Consider the following 18,769-nt stretch of genomic DNA (forward strand, 5'->3'; position numbering starts at 1 on the left):
TATCTTAGACAGATTCCTGTTCCAGAACCATGTTCCTCACTTGCATTTCTCACTTTCTGTCTCAGTGGTATTTTATGTCCTCGCTGTGTTGTGTTTTTAGGGGTGAGAGGAGGGAGTACCACCTCCATATTTGCATGGAACCAAGGAATGGTTTCATCTAGAGTGAGTGCTGGAACTGGAGTAGCTAATTCCTGTATTCCATACTTACCTAGTTAAATAAACTTGAATCCAATTCTATACCATCTTAAGATTTGAACCTTATTTCAGAGTAAACCCATGTGAAGTAGCACATAGTGTCTTGGGACTTGTACCAGTGAGGGTTATGTTTATTTTCCAGTGTTGCAGGCAGTATGCATTTGAATACTGGAAATCACAGGTGGGGAGGCTGCTGTTGTATTCAAATTCTCCTTGTGAGCTTCCCATAGGCATTTGGTTGGCCCAGTCAGCCTTTGGCCCAGTCAGCGGAGTTCTTATATACACTTATATACACTTGTGTGTTACCCAGTCTTGCAAATAAAGGATCCAATCCTATGCCATCTTATTTGCAAGTAAACACTGTTGAATGGAACTTAAGAATGTATATATTGAATTGTACTGAATTGTACTATAGTGAATTGAATTGTATATATCATGTAGTTTTCCTTGTATGTTCATATCTTACGTGCCGTAGGGTGTCTTGAGCAGTGGTTCTCACAAGCTAGATATCAGAACACTCCCTAGCTGAGTAGCTAGCTGTAAAACTGGACTTGCCTCTGATAAGAAGGCCTGTCTTAGAAGACCACTTAATGTGTCTCTTTTTGTTCTTTAGGGGATTCCAAAAAACAAATGGATGGGTTTGTTTGTTCGTTCATGTATGTTGAAAACACTACATGTTTATAAATTGGAAGCTTTAGAGAATGTAAGAGGAGCCCTGCTCTAATCTAGCATCCTGATCACAGTGTGGCTATACAGTGGTACCTCGGGTTACAGACGCTTCAGGTTACAGACGCCACTAACTCAGAAATAGTACCTCGGGTTAAGAACTTTGCTTCAGGATGAGAACAGAAATTGCGCAGTGGCAGCGGGAGGCCCCATTAGCTAAAGTAGTACCTCAGGTTAAGAACAGTTTCAGGTTAAGAACAGACCCCTGGAATGAATTAAGTTCTTAACCCAAGGTAGTGAATTCTTTTGGAAAACACACCAGTAGGACATGAAAGGAATAGTCCTCTCCCCACAACCCAGTAACTGCTATTCAGTAGCATAGCGCCTCTGAACCTGCATGCACTGCTTAGCGTATATTGATGGCATGCCTCTGAATACCAGTTGTTGGGGAACGCAAGTGAGAAGAATGCTGTTGCGCTCATATCTTGCTTGTGGGTTTCTCATAAGCATGTGAGAACATGATGCCAACTGCTGCTTATTCCTGTACTTCATGACTATCTAATCCTCTTTTAAAGCCATCTCAGGTAGTGGCCACCACACCAAATTTCAGCAGTGAATTCCATAAATTGTGTTGTATGGAAGATGTAGTTTGTTTTTTCTCTCGAACATACTACCGTTCTGAACTTAAAATGTGAGGAACAGCTCAGTTATTTTCATGGTTCTTGTAGATTAAAATTACAAGGTTTCCCTTTGTCCTAACACTCCCATGAATATTCTGTATTTGGTAATGTTTTGGTACAAAAAGAATGCGACCCTCCATTTATATTGTAGTATGGAAACTCAAGGGCAGCTGTCATTTGAGCTGATTACACAGGACTAAGTGTGGCACAGAGAGCTGTGTCACAAAGATGGTTGCTTGATTTGTAGATAGGTGATCCCCATCAGTACTAGTTGTGGAAGCAGCATGCAGAGGTTTGGCATTGCCTGTTTCTGCAGCCTGGTGGAATGTGGAGCAGAAGCTACCCAGAATTGCTCCCGCTTTCCATCCCAGCCTTCATCTCCTGCAGACTGCAGATTGGTAGTTTGTCATTTCTCATAATACATCTGGAAATATATTGGAGACTTGGAAGTAGTGCACGAGAGGCAGTATAATTGTGCTTATATGGATACAACTTGGGATGCAGATGAAGTTGCTAGATTATGTTCTGTTTTAAGAATTTTGCTAGTTTGAGTATGCTTTTCTATAAGTGTATTTGGTGGAATAATTCATATATTTTCCATATTAGTGGAATATAAAAGAGATTCCCAGGTCATGCTCATTGGCAGGCTAATAGGAAACAAGATAAATTTGTAATCAAGCCATTCTTATCTTTTATAAAGATGTTCTCTATATGTCTGAATAATCAAATCTGCCTGTCTACTTGCTGTTCTTAACAGCTTTGTCGCATTCGTGGGAAAGTTTTGGTCAGAAAGTTGTGGAATGCAATAGAGTGTCTTTGTGGCATCTGACTTCTCAGCTGTGGAAGTGCCCCTTCAAAACCCTCCCAAAATGTCTATTTCCCTCAGGGAATTACATTGAGTAAAATCACTTTAAGGCAGCCTGAGAAGGCTTTGTGATATTGCCAGCCACTGCCTCTTCAGCCCCATGCTTTCAGTTTCTTTCAGCTATTTGTATTCTACTGAGAATGTGTATTAGATACCCAAGGGTAACTATAGCTGTGTAAGACAGGAGGAAAGATGACATGGAGAGAGGTGGGCTAAGGGCTAGTTAGCAGACAGAGGCCAGGAGGCTGAGGGAATGAGATAGGAGGAGGCTGGAACAGTGTCTGTGGAGTGGTGGGGAAACTAGAAAAGCATGAGGTATATTGTTGTATGAGAAAATGAATGTAGGATGCATATACTCAGGGATGAGGGAGGGGAAATGGGTTCTGACCAGGGCCATAGCATGCGGGAGGGCTGCTGGAGTGATTGAGCTGGGTGCATTTTTTCAGGGGAGGGGTGCTGCTGCTCACACCGCCCTCCCCAAGCCAGCCCTGCGCTGCTTTGTGAGGCTGGGATCATTCCAGCCTCACAAAACGGCTCAGGGCTGGTGCTGCTCCAGTGGCAACAAGGGCTGGTCTGGTGCGCAGTGAGCTCCTTCCGTCTCCTGCACCCGTCCCCCCAGCGCATGTGCGCTCCGGACGCTATTAAAGCATGCTCCGCTGCTGGTTCTGACTCTTGCTTACAGCATTAAAATACATGTTCCCATCTGAATGTCTCTTCTGTCATGAATTCATAAGATGGTCCCTCTGTCTTAAATCCTCATTTGTGAAAGCAGGGCAATACCAACAACCTACCTTATGGGGTTTTCTTGTCTTTTTGAATAGTCTGATATGTATGTATGTATTTGAAACACTCTAACGGTATAAATGTGTGTGATTATTATTAGCAGTTAGCATGATGATACTACCTTTTCCCTGCTGGGTTTGCCACGCTGATCCTTAGAAGTATGCTTAATTAAAATAATGAAAAATTGTGAAATCTGGGTGTAGTATTTGATTTCTCAATTTATTGTTTAGTAAATGATCTAATCATTTGATTAATCAAAGTAGGATATTGTAAAACTATATTCAAAAGAATAGAATTTCTTGATTGGTTGACAGCCCTAGTAATAAGTAAATGTGTCCTATCCAACAAATAGTTTGTTGGGGTAGAGCCTGTTTTAGGTGTCATGGCGCATATTCTCAAAACTGATTCTAGATTCTCAGTCTCCCCTGGAATCAACAGATTGCAGCCTACTGTCTCTAGTTCTTTTGTCTGAGAGTTTTAATTATAACTTAATTCATAAATTATAAATCAGGGTGTTGTTTTTTCTCTTGGTACACTGTCCTTTTGCCTCAACACTGCTATGATCCAAATGAGCTGTGACATCTGTAGTTACAAACTGCTTTGAATTCAACCAATTTGATTTTCAGAGGAGCCTGGGAAGCACTGAGTACGGTACTTTTTTCAACTAATACATTGAACAGGCTTTATTAGTTTGGTAGTACTTCAGTTCTTTGCAAGGCAGAACAATAAAGCTAGGCTTCAAAGGTCAGTTTAAGGTCTTTAGGAGTCAAATCTGGTCACAGAGGTCATATTGTGGGAGTTAAAAATTCTTAACTTGTGAATATTGGATAAATGTAAAATCTGTATTAAGGATTATTGAAAAGTGCCAATACATTTACAGAAAATAGTTTTGAACTTAAAAGTTCTTTTCTGAACTTAAAAGATTAACATGGCATAATTTTTAGACTGAAAATAATTAGACTCTGTTGGTCTACTTATTTAATGTGCATTTGATCCTGGTCCAACTGGTACCAATTAGTTTCCGGGCCCAATTCAAAGTGTTGGTTTTGACCTATAAAGCCTTAAATGGCTCAGGACCACAGTACCTCAAGGATCGCTTCTTTCCATACAAACCTACCTGGACCCTGAAATCATCTTCTGAGGCCCTTCTTCGTGTGCCTCCTCCTTGAGAGGTCAGGAGTGTGGCAACACGAGAATGGGCCTTTTCTGCAGTGGTTCCCCATCTGTGGTTCCACCGGTGGTTTGTATTTTGATTTTATGTATGTGATCCTCTATGTGAACCGCCTTGAGACCTTCAGGTATAGGGCGGTATAGAAATAAAATTAATAATAATAATTAGGTGTTTGGCTTTTATGAGCAAAAGGTTTTTTAACGTGAGGTTTTTGAGACTTAATTTTGTTGGTGCAGCTGTTAGTATGTAAAATCATTAGCTCTTTGCTTTCAGTGCGACACTGAAATGTATCGTAACATTGTAGATCCTACTATTTTCTGAAATGGTACCATTAGTTGCATGTACTTCGTATTCATTTGAGACAATGTTACTTTAAAATGTTTTAATTTTCAAAGGCCAAGCTGTGTGTTTGTTTGTTTTTAAAAATTGATAATAACAATTTGCAGCAAATCATGGCCTCACATATTCCTCCCTTTTCCATTTGCAAGGGGAGGAGATTGAAAGATTCCATGTTAAAATACACTTGTTCAGATTCTGTGAGTTCAGATTCGAGTTTGTTTGAACTTGTTTGAAGCCAGTTTCCTGATTTTGGATATCACAGAAAACTTATGTACAGTGGTACCTCGGGTTACATACACTTCAGGTTACAGACTCTGCTAACCCCAGAATAGTACCTCAGGTTAAGAACTTTGCTTCAGGATGAGAACAAAAATTGTGCTCTGGTGGTGCGGCAGCAGCAGGAGGCCCCATTAGCTAAAGTGGTGCTTCGGGTTAAGAACAGTTTCATGTTAAGAACGGACCTCCAGAACGAATTAAGTTCTTAACCAGAGGTACCACCGTATTAAAAATTAAAAGTGAAAGCTTTAATATCCCACATTCACAAAGGAAGTACACAGACCTAAGTCTTACCATAACTCATTTTTGTAATGCAGAACTTTGATAAATTGCCATATTTGTATTGGGGCTTTGTGTAATATCCAGTTGTTCCCCTTGTATACGTACAAACACTTTTGATCCAATAGGATATGTCCATTCAAGGAAGATGAGAGGCCATTTTTGTTCCACTTCCCAACATCCTAGCAGTAGCAGCACCCCCAAAAAATGTTCTGAATCTCGAGTTGATGTTGAGGGTGATATTAGGAGCTACCTAGGGAGTGGACTTGGCAAAAATCACATTGTCTCTTTTTCAGTGAGTGTCTAACCCCTTCTGACACACCAGTTCTGGGAGCACTGACTGAATATCACCTATTGAAAATAGCAGAACAAACTTGAACCAAAATTGCACATAATGCTTTAGAGACAATTGAGGAGCTTGTGAGTTTTCATATTAAAGTTAAGGATTGGATATTATGAAGTCCATTCTTTGCTAAGTTAAAATACTGTTTCTAATATTGTATGAAGTAAATATAGCAAGATACTTATCTTGTTTGGATGATCATATCTCAAAGGATATATGAATGAGACCTGTTCCTCCCCATTCAGCTATTTCATATTGCATGAGCAAATGAAAAGCCAGGAAGTTTCAGTTAACTATAGTTTCTCACTATATCCAAATTGGGCACAACAGGTTAATGGTTTCTAAATATGCCATGTTATGAAACTAACTTTAAACTGTGACTTTATATCTTGACTTTTTTAGAAGTCATAGTTTTCCAGTTCAGTAGTAAAACTGATCCTGAGAATTCCTGGTTTATTTCCCAACCCGTGAGAAGGAAGGAAAAAATTGTCTATGTGTTTTTTTGTTACTAGGCCAAGATGTGATCATCTGAATGCAATCTTATACTCAAATATGAACACAATGATGTCTAATTAGTTTGTCTGAAACACTTACAAATTTAACTGATACTTACATAATTGCTTTTTATTAACTGATTAGTAAGTGAACAGGAAACTGAAAGCTCCCCAATGAGGGAGGGGGGAATGATATTTCAATCTGGAGGCACTTGTGTAGTATGGTCAAATTGATTAAATCAACACCTTAGCTAGCTTGGGAACAGATGAATAATAATGGATCCTAGCCAATATAGAAATTGTATATGACTAACATCAAGTTTTAGTAGGGAAATTACATCCATCTAGTTAGAAAAAACATACTGAAATAATAAAAGTTGAGGTGTAGCAAATAGTAATGAAAAGATTATTCTGCTACAGATGTGAAAGCTTAAAAAAACACATAACAAAAAACCTTTGCATCAATGGACCTAGGGAGCTTATCAGTAGAATAGCCCCCTCCTTGACCTGAAGAAAATCATTGTTTCCAAGACTCAATGTTAATCAATTTAGTATTTGGAAATCATTGGAAATCATAAATGGAATAGTCTTATCTCAAGTATTCTGCAGACCACCTGATACTTATAAACATTACTAATGCAAGCTGTGGTGATAGAGAGAGAGAGAGAGAGAGAGAGAGAGAGAGAGAGAGCGCACCCCTACTTTATTCAAACAACCATTTGGAGGACACCTCATTTCCTTTGGATGTGTAGGTGTGATAATACTTATAAAAATGTAAAGAGAGCACCTGCTGAAAATAGGCCACCATCCAATTTTCCACAGTGGCATACTAGATGCCCCTTGACAACAATGGCCATCACCCTTTAATGTTCTCCACCAACAGGTATTCAGAGCCATAGGACCAATAGCTATTGTCACTTATAATTATTGATGGAGACCTTTCTGCAGTGCTATTTTCCCATTAAAAATAGTATAAATGGAAACGGGACCAAGTCAGAAAATTACTTAATAATGCTGAGCCAGAGTGGAGTACTAGAAGTTTGTTATTTCTCTTTCAAATTTACTGCATTCCTGGGAGTTTATGGCGTTTTTCTGCTCGTCAGAGGAGGAAGGGAGGAACATCCATCTCTTTCAAGACAGGCAGAGTGTGAACACTGTCAACTGCTGTTTCAGTGACCATGTTTTCTCATGAGTACAGTTCTTGATGGTACTCTGCCCACTGCTTCATCTGCTTGTTGCGGCTTGTGATGATCGCTCCCAACTAGGTTTTCAGTGGTGCAGTTTTCCTGACTGTTTGTACAAGGCTTTCTTCATGCCTGCGTACATTTTGAAAGTGTTGCCACTGGCAGTAGCAAGTTGAATGCTCTGACAGTAGTCATTGGCACATTGTCTGGCAATCCACTGGGCATCACTCCCTGCCTGTCTTAGTGCATCTTCTCGCAGGGTGCACCATTGTAGGTCATAAGAGCTCTCACTTTGCAAGCAATAACAGGCTCCATTTCCTTAATGTCAGCCTCAAACCAGTCGGAGATCTGTGTGTATCTTTCCGTTTGAAATATATCGGCTTTTGGTTGCCAAGCTCCACAGCACAAGCCATTAGAAAAACTACATTTTAAATATATGAATCTGAAGTTTAAAACACAATTTTTGTCTGTCGGAGGAAGTTGCTTGTGTGCAAATGTAAGCAAAAGCATGCAACTGCATGTCCATAGGTTTAAAGCATGTGGCAAGGTCTTGATAGGGTGTTATTAACATTTGAGCAATTGTTATTTGGATGGGGAAACATTAACATTCCTGTGTCCAGCATGCAGTGTTCAGTTACCTAGCAACTAGATGTCTAAGGTCATTCCATTCTGTACTTTATCCTATGTTCTAAGTATGTGCGTTCAAAAAAAAAAAAAAGGATATTCAAGGCCCTTTAATTCATTGACACTCCATTTGAGAGATTTATTGGAAGAACTCCAACTTGCAGATGCAGGCATTACTGCAAAGACTGATAATCAGCTGGGCATACTGTTGAAGCAGCAACATTTACTATCTAAGGCTAATACTAAGGGGCTTTTAAATGAGGACTGCGCACCTGAATCTGTTCTTCAGCCTTCTTATAATATTTATTTTTAACTTAAAATTGCAGTCAGTCAGATGATGATTCTGGTTCAGCATCAGGTTCTGGATCTGGTTCAAGTTCTGGAAGCAGTAGCAATGGAAGTAGCAGCCAGTCGGGAAGCAGCGATTCAGACTCTGGTTCAGAGTCTGGCAGTCAATCAGAATCTGAGTCTAATACATCTAAGGAAAAGAAAGTCCAAGCTAAACCTCCAAAGGTTGATGGAGCTGAGGTAAGGTGGACTTTCTCCACGTATGAGAAACTCTTTTTAAATGGTTGTTGTATTAAGTGAGCATCTGCATAAATAGTGTAAATTAGAAAGTACTTTAGTAATATGAAACATTGGAAATGCTGATGAAAATATCAGATGGCAGCAGTGCCAAACTTTCACCTTTCTAAGAAATACCCAGTGTTGACATTAACACTGCCTGGGTTATTTAACAATGTGTGTTGTATCCACTGCTGCCATTCCACTTGTGTAACAGACTTGCGCTTGCACAACTTCCCCCTCCTCTCCCATGCACCCTCAAAATCTGCTCCAGAGGATTGGGACACCCTTCAGAGCAGGTCTGGTGGGTGCAAGGATTCAAGAGGAAAGAGAAGTACCACATGTGGAACTCAGTTCATGCAGCAGTGCATACATTGGATGTTTCTGCAACCCTTAAGTAAAGTCTCTTATGTTTAGAAGGAACTTACAAAATAATATATTAAAGAATCATGTTTATTTTTTGCCACACAAAAGGCAACAGTATTATAGCCTCCTAGATGCAATTTTGACGATGGCATGGTATCCTTAGCATATCAATATAACTGTAACTGTTTCAGTTGTTGAATCAAGTCCCCATGCCACCCCACCTGAAAACATGCACAAATTCAGCATGACATATTTTAGTTGGAGTGGTTTGAATTTGGTGTATCATGCTGTGATGTTTCACCTGAGCCATTCAAAATCTGCAAAGAGGGTGGCTTGCACCTGGCCTCCTCCCCCTTATATAGACTAGGGCTGGACTAGGTGCAGTCCCCAAGCCTCTGCCCCTGATAGGCCCAGAAGGAGATGACTGTCCCTCACCTGGAAGGTCTGCTGCAGTCGAAGGTGAGCGGGACCAGGTGGCCATCCCCCCCTCTGGCTGTCTCAGAGGGTCTCCATTGAACAGCTGCAGCTTTTCTGTGCAACAAATGATGCCCATCCCAGATCAGCGGATATTTTAAAGCCCATATTAAATGTGCCTGCAACCAAACAATGGAATCAAGTTCACAGTAGACCCTCCAATATAGCATGCCTGGTGAGACAGTGTTTAAAAGTGCCAGTTGATGATGTTGCAGTTTGAAATTAATTTATTATTTCTATGTTGTCAGTGGAAGAAATGTAGATATATTTCAATTGTGTTCATTTGTTTCTTAAGGTAAGGCTTCTGAACAGTGATTAAGATAACTTTTCTTGTATTTTGGATCTACCTGTTACTTGTAAAGTTTGTGGACTTTACTGAAGAATGTATTTTATTGCTTGTGTTTTATGTGACTACATAATGTTTTTATTTGAATTCTGCTTTAGTTTTGGAAATCAAACCCAAGTATTCTGGCTGTACAGAGATCAGCAATGCTCAGGAAACAGCAGCAGCAGTCAAAAGCAGCATCTTCAAACAGTGGCTCAGAAGAGGTGAATAGTTAGCTAGTATTTTAAATGTAAATGTAAACACAGATCTTTACTAGCCGGTGCCAGTATTTTAAAAGAGAAATCAGAGTCAAAGTATCCTTTAAGTAAAGTACCTTTCAAATCATTGACTTGTATACTACTGTAGATGCCAACTGTTACCTTTCTTGGGGCCAGCACAGTATTTTTAAGACTGTATGTCATACTTGCTTTCAGTATTCACAAGATTATAATATATGTAGTTGAATTTTCTTTTACAAGGTAATTCAAGGGTGTCGAGTTCAAATGGGCTGGAGGACCAATTCAGGGGCTAATTTGACAAGCAGCTTTAATGAGTACTTGGACTGAGGATCAACTTTTCAAATGTCCCTTGCCATCCAAACTTAATGTGCCATCCTTCCTCATCTTACCTTCAAAATTACCTCCAACTTCGGTGTTGAAATGGAATAGCAGTGTTAAGAGAATGACTGTTTGTTTACATCCTTATGGACCTTATATTTTGTTTTCTATGCAGGACTCATCAAGTAGTGAAGATTCTGCAGATGACTCATCCAGTGAAATCAAGAGGAAGAAACATAAAGAGTAGGAAATTAAGTATTACATAGCTTGATGTAGTGTTTTAAATTTATCTGATCAGTAGAGCACATGACATTATCAATGTTATTTTATCTCAGTGGTTGCTTAGTATCCAGTGAATAAACTACTTGCTTATCTGTATACTTGTATACAGATGCAGGTTTTGGTGTCCTCGGGTGTCTTCCCGTGTAAAAGTTGGGGTGTCTAGGCGACGTTTCGACGAGGTCTCACTCGTCATCTTCAGGCTGGTGCTTTCGGCTTCTTGTTACTGGAACAGAGCGGGATCTCAATGTTTGAGTTCCTATAAATACTGTAGAGGGGGTGTGGTGTCTAGCCTCCAATGTTCCAATGTTTGTATACAGATCTGTATACTTGTATACTTGTATATAGTGACATGTTAGGATTTGCATATTTAAGATCTTTGCATGGAAACATTCTTATTTTAGAAACAGACAACTGCAACAGTATTAGGAGTTTAATTGCCCAGAACATATTTCTTTCCAAGAGGTTAAAGCCCCTTAAGCATAATCTGGTGAATGTTTTCTGTGCAATTGGCCAACCAAAATGTTTGCTTTCTATCACCCCATCATTCTCTCACTGAGGCAGATCAGGTCTCTGACATCACACTGTTTTATATATACTCATAAAATGTCTCCAAAGCATGTTACTAGCTCAGGACAATTCCATGTCCCTTCCCTCCTGAGCTTGATACTGAAGAGAGAGAGAGTAGTCATCTCTGCAGTCCCACTGTACTTCTGAAGCTTTCAGAAGTGCATCTGATGTTGAAGGAGCTCTAACTGTCCTTTTGTATTTGGAATTTGCCCCTGCCCATTCTCCCACTGTCCTTTCTACTGAGCTTAACCTTAGAAATTATCCACCCCAAGGAATTGTCCTTTGGATTATCCAAAGTTGTGCTTTACTTCTAAGGGGCTCAGAGTGCCTCCAAAAAGCAGTACAGTACAATTATAAGGATGATTCCCTACCTCCAGCTACAGACTCAGAAGGAAGGCTGAGGCTCATCAGGGTTGGGGAGAATTTGGATCATGGCCAGTGCTGCTAACATATTTGTGGACCACAGCAGGTCTCATTAAGGTTTATATATTCAGTTCATATTTGGTTTTTTTAAGTAGCCCCTTGCTTCACTGAGATTTGCTTCATTTAAAAGTTTTTCCTAGAATTTACATATTGCTTTGTTTATTTAATATATGAAGGTTTGAGTATTGATGACAGTGAGAAAAAGTCATTAATGTGAAAAATCTATATAGTTAGCATTTCATTTTAATGAATCTGGAATTATCCCAGATAGTTCTCCTATTGTGTGAAAGCTGTAGAGACAGACTTTTTAAAGAAAGTGGCAAATAACTACTTACTGAAATATTCACAAATTCCTGTCAATCATTAACTATTCATTTTAGTCATGCAAAGTTAAAGGTTTAACCCTTTTCCGGTAACACCTTCCATCTACATTAAATTTTCTGCTAATTTCACTTGTTCAACATTGCTGTTTTCAAAATGTGTCAGGATAGTGGCTCATTCCCTTTAAAATTTTATACTAAAAAAACTTGATTTTGTAAGATTATTCTTGCTTCTATTGATCTACATTTAGGTATATAAATGTTCTTTTTGTCATTTTAATTTATGTAGTGAAGACTGGCAAATGTCTGGGTCAGGATCTGTCTCTGGAACTGCTTCAGATTCTGATTTGGAAGAAAGCAGAGATAAAAGTAGTTGTGAAGAGAGTGAATCTGACTATGAGCCAAAAAACAAGGTCAAGAGCAGGAAGCCTCCAAGCAGGTATGTGAAAAATATTTTCGATTGGAAAATGTCCCCCTTGTTTGGATAAAAAAATTATAAATATCCTCCCTACATGTTGCCATCTAGGAGTCCAGTAAGTAAATGAGCTTGTCTTTGTACACTGAGATGCAGAAGAAAGAAAAGTTGTCTTCTTGCTGGGGGTGCATCTCCCATTTTCTCCATATATCTATTTTTCTTGCCTCCATTGCAGAATGATCTACCTAGTTTAGACTGCTTTAGGCCAAAGCTTGCCTTTGTTTACGAAATAGAAAGAAAGAAGGTAGAAGTCTTTTTTGATCACTGAACCTACTTGGGCTGAGTTTCTGTCTTGCAATTTTTGTGTTCCAAGGACAGGTGGAGTCAATTTTACAGCTGCCTGTCTTCCTCCTTTATTGAAGATAGTTAAGAAAAATTATGATGTTTATGGTAATTAGGGTGGTGGTTTATTACCCACTGTTCACCCTAAAGTCCCAAGGTGGGTTACAGTGCTACAAACAAATAATTTAAAACAACTTTTAAAAACAATTTATTTAATTAAAAACAACTTAAAACTTTAAAAACAAGGTGCGTCCTTAAAACATACTAATGGGAGATGCTTCCTAGTTTAGCCGTCAGCTTAGTTTTTCTTCTAAAGAACTTGCTTTCTATTCTATAGAGATATCGCCCTGTGTCTGGATCATTTTCAGATGAGACAGAAGGAGAAGGCACATATAAGCTAGTTCTCTATTTTACAGTGTTCAAAGGCATTCCTGGGTCCTGTCAATATTATATTTTATTCCTTTTGATTGACTGGAGTGGCAGCAACCAGAGTACAGAAAGCATTGGGCTGTGGCGAAGTCAACTGGTTAGAATGTGGTGACAAAGGCTTTAGAAACTAATATGTTGCTCGCAATGGCCGTTCTTATTTGGATAGTGTGCAATTGGGCCCATTGAATCCTTTGTCCATCTGCTTTGTTTTGCTTTTGGAGAATGTGATGACTTTTTATTTCCCAGCGAGGCCAGGTCCAGTTAAGGCTCTTCTGTGAGAAGCTTGCAACCTCAGGCATGTTAATTCATGCTGATGTGCTTCAGTGTGGCCAGAGAAGCCACAATGTTTCTTTAGGGTGGAGCCTAGAAGCCTGACCTAGAACCCAGCTGCTAAAAGAAACCAGACCTGTTCAAGAAGTACCATCTAATAATAGAAAGCTGGGAAAGACGGGAGAAGTGGTTGTTGGGAGCGGGAGCTCTTACCCCACCCCACCCCCAAAGAGAAAGCCTTCAACCATGTGTTTCTTCCACTTGGAGCATAAAAGTAATAAAACCCAGCAGATTAACTGCGTGGGAAGCTGGCTGTTGAGGGAGAGCATTTTAGATGGTTCCTGTTGTGGATATCACTGTACTTCAGAATCCGTCTACAGGAAATGCTATGCCAGCAATGTCTGCGGGTTAAAAACAAAACAACCAAGGTTATAATGTGTCTTAATGCCCCAAAGGGCTTTTCTTTTCACAACCTTGGCCCTTGCCTTTTGATGTGTTCAGATTCCATTGGCATGGTATAAGAAACTGGCTAGACTCAACTCCTTAATGGTGTTGGGAAAGTTGGATATTTTATTTGAATAGACAAACACTTAGTATAATAAAAATGTTTTTTAAATGTCAAAAAAAAAAAGAAGAAACCTGATAGTCTGCAGATTCAGAGATTTACTACAGGCAGTTAATAAAAATTGGTGCTCCAGCACAACCTACAGGGTTCTGAGCATCTTTGCCTGCCATTTATTCTAGGGCTTTTACTGATGAGTGTTATGAAAGTCTGTTTTTCTTTTATTGTTCTTCAAATGTTTAAGAATAAAGCAAAAAAGTGGAAAGAAAAGTGGGGGGCAGAAGAAAAGGCAGCTTGACTCATCAGATGATGATGACGACGACGACGATTATGATAAAAGAGGATCTCGCCGCCAGGCAACAGTAAATGTTAGTTACAAAGAAGCTGAGGAAGCAAAGACAGATTCAGATGATCTGCTGGAAGTCTGTGGAGAGGATGTCCCACAACCTGAAGAAGATGAATTCGAGACAATTGAAAAATTTATGGATAGCCGCATTGGACGAAAAGGAGGTAATATTGACTTGTAAAACTTCTCAAGCTGATGAATAATTTTTCAAATTGTTTCTATTGGATGAAATATATGAGAAGTACATGTTGTGAATGATACAGTAACTGATATTTTAGGTTTTTCTGTATGTATTACAAAATATTTTGGTTATATATGTTGTTTCAGTGCTGTCCTATTTTTCTCTTTATTTGCTGTAGTTTTGCTGTATATGTTGGTTTCAACACATACTTCTGGCATTAATATAGTTTGTATTGAATTTTAAAATAGCACAGCGATGTACCAGCATTCAAGTACAACTTCATGGAGTGATTATTGATGCTTCTGTCATCTAAAACCAATCTAACAATGTTTTTGTTCTATCTAAAGCCATTTAGTATTGTAGTTGATGCTGTTGTCATGTTCTTTTTCAGCAACTGGTGCTACAACCACTATCTATGCAGTTGAAGCTGATGGAGATCCAAATGCAGGATTTGATAAAGCAACAGAACCTGGTGACGTGCAGTACTTGATTAAATGGAAAGGTTGGTCTCACATCCATAACACTTGGGAAACGGAAGAAACCCTGAAACAGCAGAATGTTAGAGGAATGAAGAAACTGGACAACTATAAGAAAAAGGATCAAGAAACAAAACGGTGGCAAGTATTGTTTATTGTAAAAGTATAATACAAGCACATATTGTATATTATTGAAGTATTCATTTGGCACGTGTCTTTATTCATGCATGAACATAATTGGCAGAATGCTGAATAAGGCAGATGTAATTCATTCATAATGTTTTTTTAAAAAATTCAAAGTACTGTAGTACTGTTTATCTGCAGATTTAAGGTTCAGCATTATGCAGGATTCTTAATGGTTACTGTGTGCTGTATCCAGTTGTGGCTTTGTGCCAGCAGAAATGCTTCCACTACAACAAGGTGAGGTACCCTATTTTCACCAATCTTCTCAATTGCAGCCCTTTAAGCCATATTACAGGGATAACCAGTGTGGTGCCCTCCAGCTGTTTTGGACTACAGCTCATATCATCCTGGGTCATGCTAGCAGCGGTGATGGGTGTTGTAGTCCATAGCACTTGGAGACCACTCCATACTGTTCCAGAAGAACCATTAGCCTTTTGGTAGGATGGAGGGGCTACATTGGGTAAGAAAGAATTAGTGAAAATATGGATTCCAATATATTTCTTCGACTCAAAACACTAATAGTAGTTACTGACTTGTCAGGGTTGCCAACAGGATTCATTGGATGTAGTTCATTGAATGCAGACTGAGCTCTCTGCATCCCCCCCCCCCCCCACACAATCTATTGGCAAGAACCTCTTATGTACATATATCAACTGAACCTCATTTATGTTGTGGGACTGTTGCAAAGATAAAAAGAGGAAGAGGAGAATAATAGAATGTTGCCTGCAGGTTGTGCTTTCTAACTTTATAGATTTCCAATTTACTTACCTTTCGTCTCTTCCCCCCGCCCCCACAAGAAAAGTTTCTAATCAGTCTTCCTGTACTTCTGTTGAAAGTTAGAAGAATAGTAAGCTATACATTCTACAGGGCTATAATGAATACGCTGTGTAATTTCATTCCAGGTTAAAAAATGCTTCTCCAGAGGATGTGGAATATTATAACTGCCAGCAAGAACTCACAGATGATTTGCACAAACAGTATCAAATAGTAGAAAGAATAATTGGTAAGTGACAGATTTTGAAACTGGAAATAATGATGATACACCAGCATAATTCATGCATTTAAGTTTTTCTGTGTTCATGTAGTTAGAAAGAAGTTGTATCATCATATTTTATAAACTATTTTAAAGACTTTCAATGTACATGTTAGTGTTCCTACAGCTATATCCATAAGTTGTTCATCTATTCATGGGTTGTTCAGCATAGTGCCTTATTTGAGCCTAATTATGTGTCAGTGTTAAATTTTACTTTAAACATATATTTCCCACAGCTCATTCAAATCAGAAGTCAGCAGCAGGTTATCCAGACTATTATTGTAAATGGCAGGGTCTCCCTTACTCAGAATGCAGCTGGGAAGATGGTGCTCTCATTGCAAAAAAATTCCAGTCACGCATTGACGAGTATTTTAGCAGAAATCAATCCAAGACAACTCCTTTTAAGGACTGTAAGGTGGGTACATTAGTGTTTCTTTTAACAATGTCTCCTTCAGTTGAAGTAATATCCGGTGTCAGGCAAATGGCAGCTCAATTCAAAAAGAAGAAACCTGCATAGAATACTATTGGTTAGGAATAAGGGATTAAGCCTAAAATTCTTCCCGACATCTTATTTTCTGTGTCAGAGAATTATTTTGTATAGAGGGGCATTTTACTGAATGATGCCAGTCATAGCTTTACCACTTGATCTGCTGTATGTGAAATCTAATCCAACAAGAAGAAATATAAGATTTAATGGTTTCAACTGTTTAAGAACTATTTTTTTAAGCACGATGCTCAGGGTGGAAGTTGGTCCTTGGCTGTAGTCGATTCAGTTTTTCACTTGCATAACGATTGTTTATCATTTTTTTCTTCCAATTCAAATATAGAAAATTAATTTTCACCACCCCTCTTTTGTCAGGTTTTAAAGCAGAGGCCAAGGTTTGTGGCCCTAAAGAAACAACCATCTTACATTGGAGGGCATGAAGGTTTAGAGCTAAGAGATTATCAGTTAAATGGACTGAACTGGTTAGCTCACTCTTGGTGCAAGTAAGTACATAATAAAATGTGTGCTTGTGGTAGTTATGTTTAATGGATTGTACAAAAATAGTTATTTATATCCCATTCTTATATCCATGCAGACTATTTTTTTTTTAAAAAAAGCATGATCATTAAAAATTGTAAGCTAGTTAAAATCTGAAGATAGGACTTAAACTGATATGGTTCAGTTTTTATTGTTTGATATGTGTGTTTAAATGAGCGGTGTGTGTTGATTCTGTGTGTACCCTGAATTACAAGTTGAATGGGGAAAATTTGGGGTAGGTTCTCAGATCTTAGGTCAGATTGTGCCATTAACAAAGCATTTCTGTCCTGTCAGTGACTACCTAAGCTTCTGAATCGCTTTGCTGCACTCGTTGTTCAATGGTACAGATGCCCATGACCTAACCCCACCAGTGACATATGCTGAGGGGGGTATTTCCATACACTAGACTTTCCTGAGAGTCTGGCCTTTTTTGCCACCCTTTCGCACTATGCAGTGATGAAACTTTGCTATCCTGGGGGAAATAGAGGCTATATCCCCAAAATTCCTTGTGGGAGGGAACAGAACCCCCTCTCAAAATCCTTGGGGTAACAGGGTCTTTGCTAGGCTCTGAAATGTCCCCCTCCAGTCTTTCCTTGGGAACTATTGTCTTTTTCCCACTGCCCCCCCCCCCAATGATTCCTCTTGTACTCACTGCAAAATGGTGAAATCTGCTCTTCTGGGAGAAATACTGCAACTGTCATTCTGAAATTTGCCATGTTTTATATACCTCACTTTACAGGAGCAACAGTTGCATTCTTGCAGATGAAATGGGCTTGGGCAAAACAATACAAACTATCTCCTTTCTGAATTATTTGTTTCATGAACACCAGTTATATGGACCTTTCTTGCTGGTAGTACCACTTTCCACTTTGACATCTTGGCAAAGAGAAATCGAGATATGGGCTCCCCAGATGAATGCTGTAGTTTATCTGGGGGATATTACTAGCAGAAATGTGGTAAGTGATCAAATTGTACAGTGTCACCGTATTCTTAGTGCTTATACAGAAATGGTATTGGAAAGATTAAAATTAACCAAATTTCACATTTATTTTAAAGAGTTGCTTGTTTTTGGTAATATTTAATATTTTTGTAAGTAAAATAAAGTGTGTATTCTCCAATATTTTGATACTTTGTTGAATAACAGAGAAATATTAGCCTTTCGTTTTTGCCAAATACATTGCTGCTATCTAGGAAATGGCACAGACACTTCCATTGTCTGCTAAGACAGAGGGAGGCCAACTAACCAAAAAGCAGTATTCATTCAAGCTTCAATTTACCAAACTCAAGTAGTTAAAATGTAATAATTGATTACTTTCACTAGAGAGGTATTTACAGATAATAGCTTTATTCAGTAATGAAATGGGCTGTAAAACATGAAACTATAGGTCGTAGCATGTTATATGTGAAATTTACCTTATGCTTATCAGTTCTTTTGAATCTGCTACAAATGCAACTGAAAACAATACTTCCAATCATTTTGATTTCATCTTCTTTTTAACCTTGAACTACGCAATATTTTAACACAGTCTTTTAATTTACAAATTTTCTTTATAAAATTCACTGACTGCTTTTTGCTGTTGCTTGTTAAAATAAACTTCTTCATCGTTGATCAAGAAGTAAAGTATTATACTGATCAAGCATTAAGCACATTTAACTCCAGTACCTAAGGAGCTTTAATTCTTTCTTGGGAACAAGGCATCAATTTGAGCTACTTTGAAGTCAGTCTCTCTTTGA

The 18,769-nt window shown here is 38.7% G+C and overlaps 1 protein-coding gene across 2 annotated transcripts in view; it reads left to right on the forward strand.

The window, feature by feature from the left end:
- The window catches only part of CHD1 (chromodomain helicase DNA binding protein 1), a 48,835-nt gene that overhangs the window by 7,029 nt on the left and 23,037 nt on the right, over positions 1–18,769 (forward strand). For both annotated transcript variants that reach the window (XM_083702179.1, XM_083702180.1), the window contains exons 3-12: positions 8,226–8,427; positions 9,748–9,852; positions 10,361–10,428; positions 12,067–12,216; positions 14,040–14,305; positions 14,714–14,939; positions 15,884–15,984; positions 16,251–16,429; positions 16,874–17,001; positions 17,775–17,991. In XM_083702179.1, coding sequence (XP_083558305.1) covers positions 8,226–8,427; positions 9,748–9,852; positions 10,361–10,428; positions 12,067–12,216; positions 14,040–14,305; positions 14,714–14,939; positions 15,884–15,984; positions 16,251–16,429; positions 16,874–17,001; positions 17,775–17,991 — 1,642 coding nt within the window. The remainder of the gene's footprint in view (positions 1–8,225; positions 8,428–9,747; positions 9,853–10,360; positions 10,429–12,066; positions 12,217–14,039; positions 14,306–14,713; positions 14,940–15,883; positions 15,985–16,250; positions 16,430–16,873; positions 17,002–17,774; positions 17,992–18,769) is intronic.

Source organism: Podarcis gaigeae (genome assembly GCF_964106915.1).
Source record: "Podarcis gaigeae genome assembly, chromosome: 11".
NCBI classification, from domain to species: domain Eukaryota; kingdom Metazoa; phylum Chordata; class Lepidosauria; order Squamata; family Lacertidae; genus Podarcis; species Podarcis gaigeae.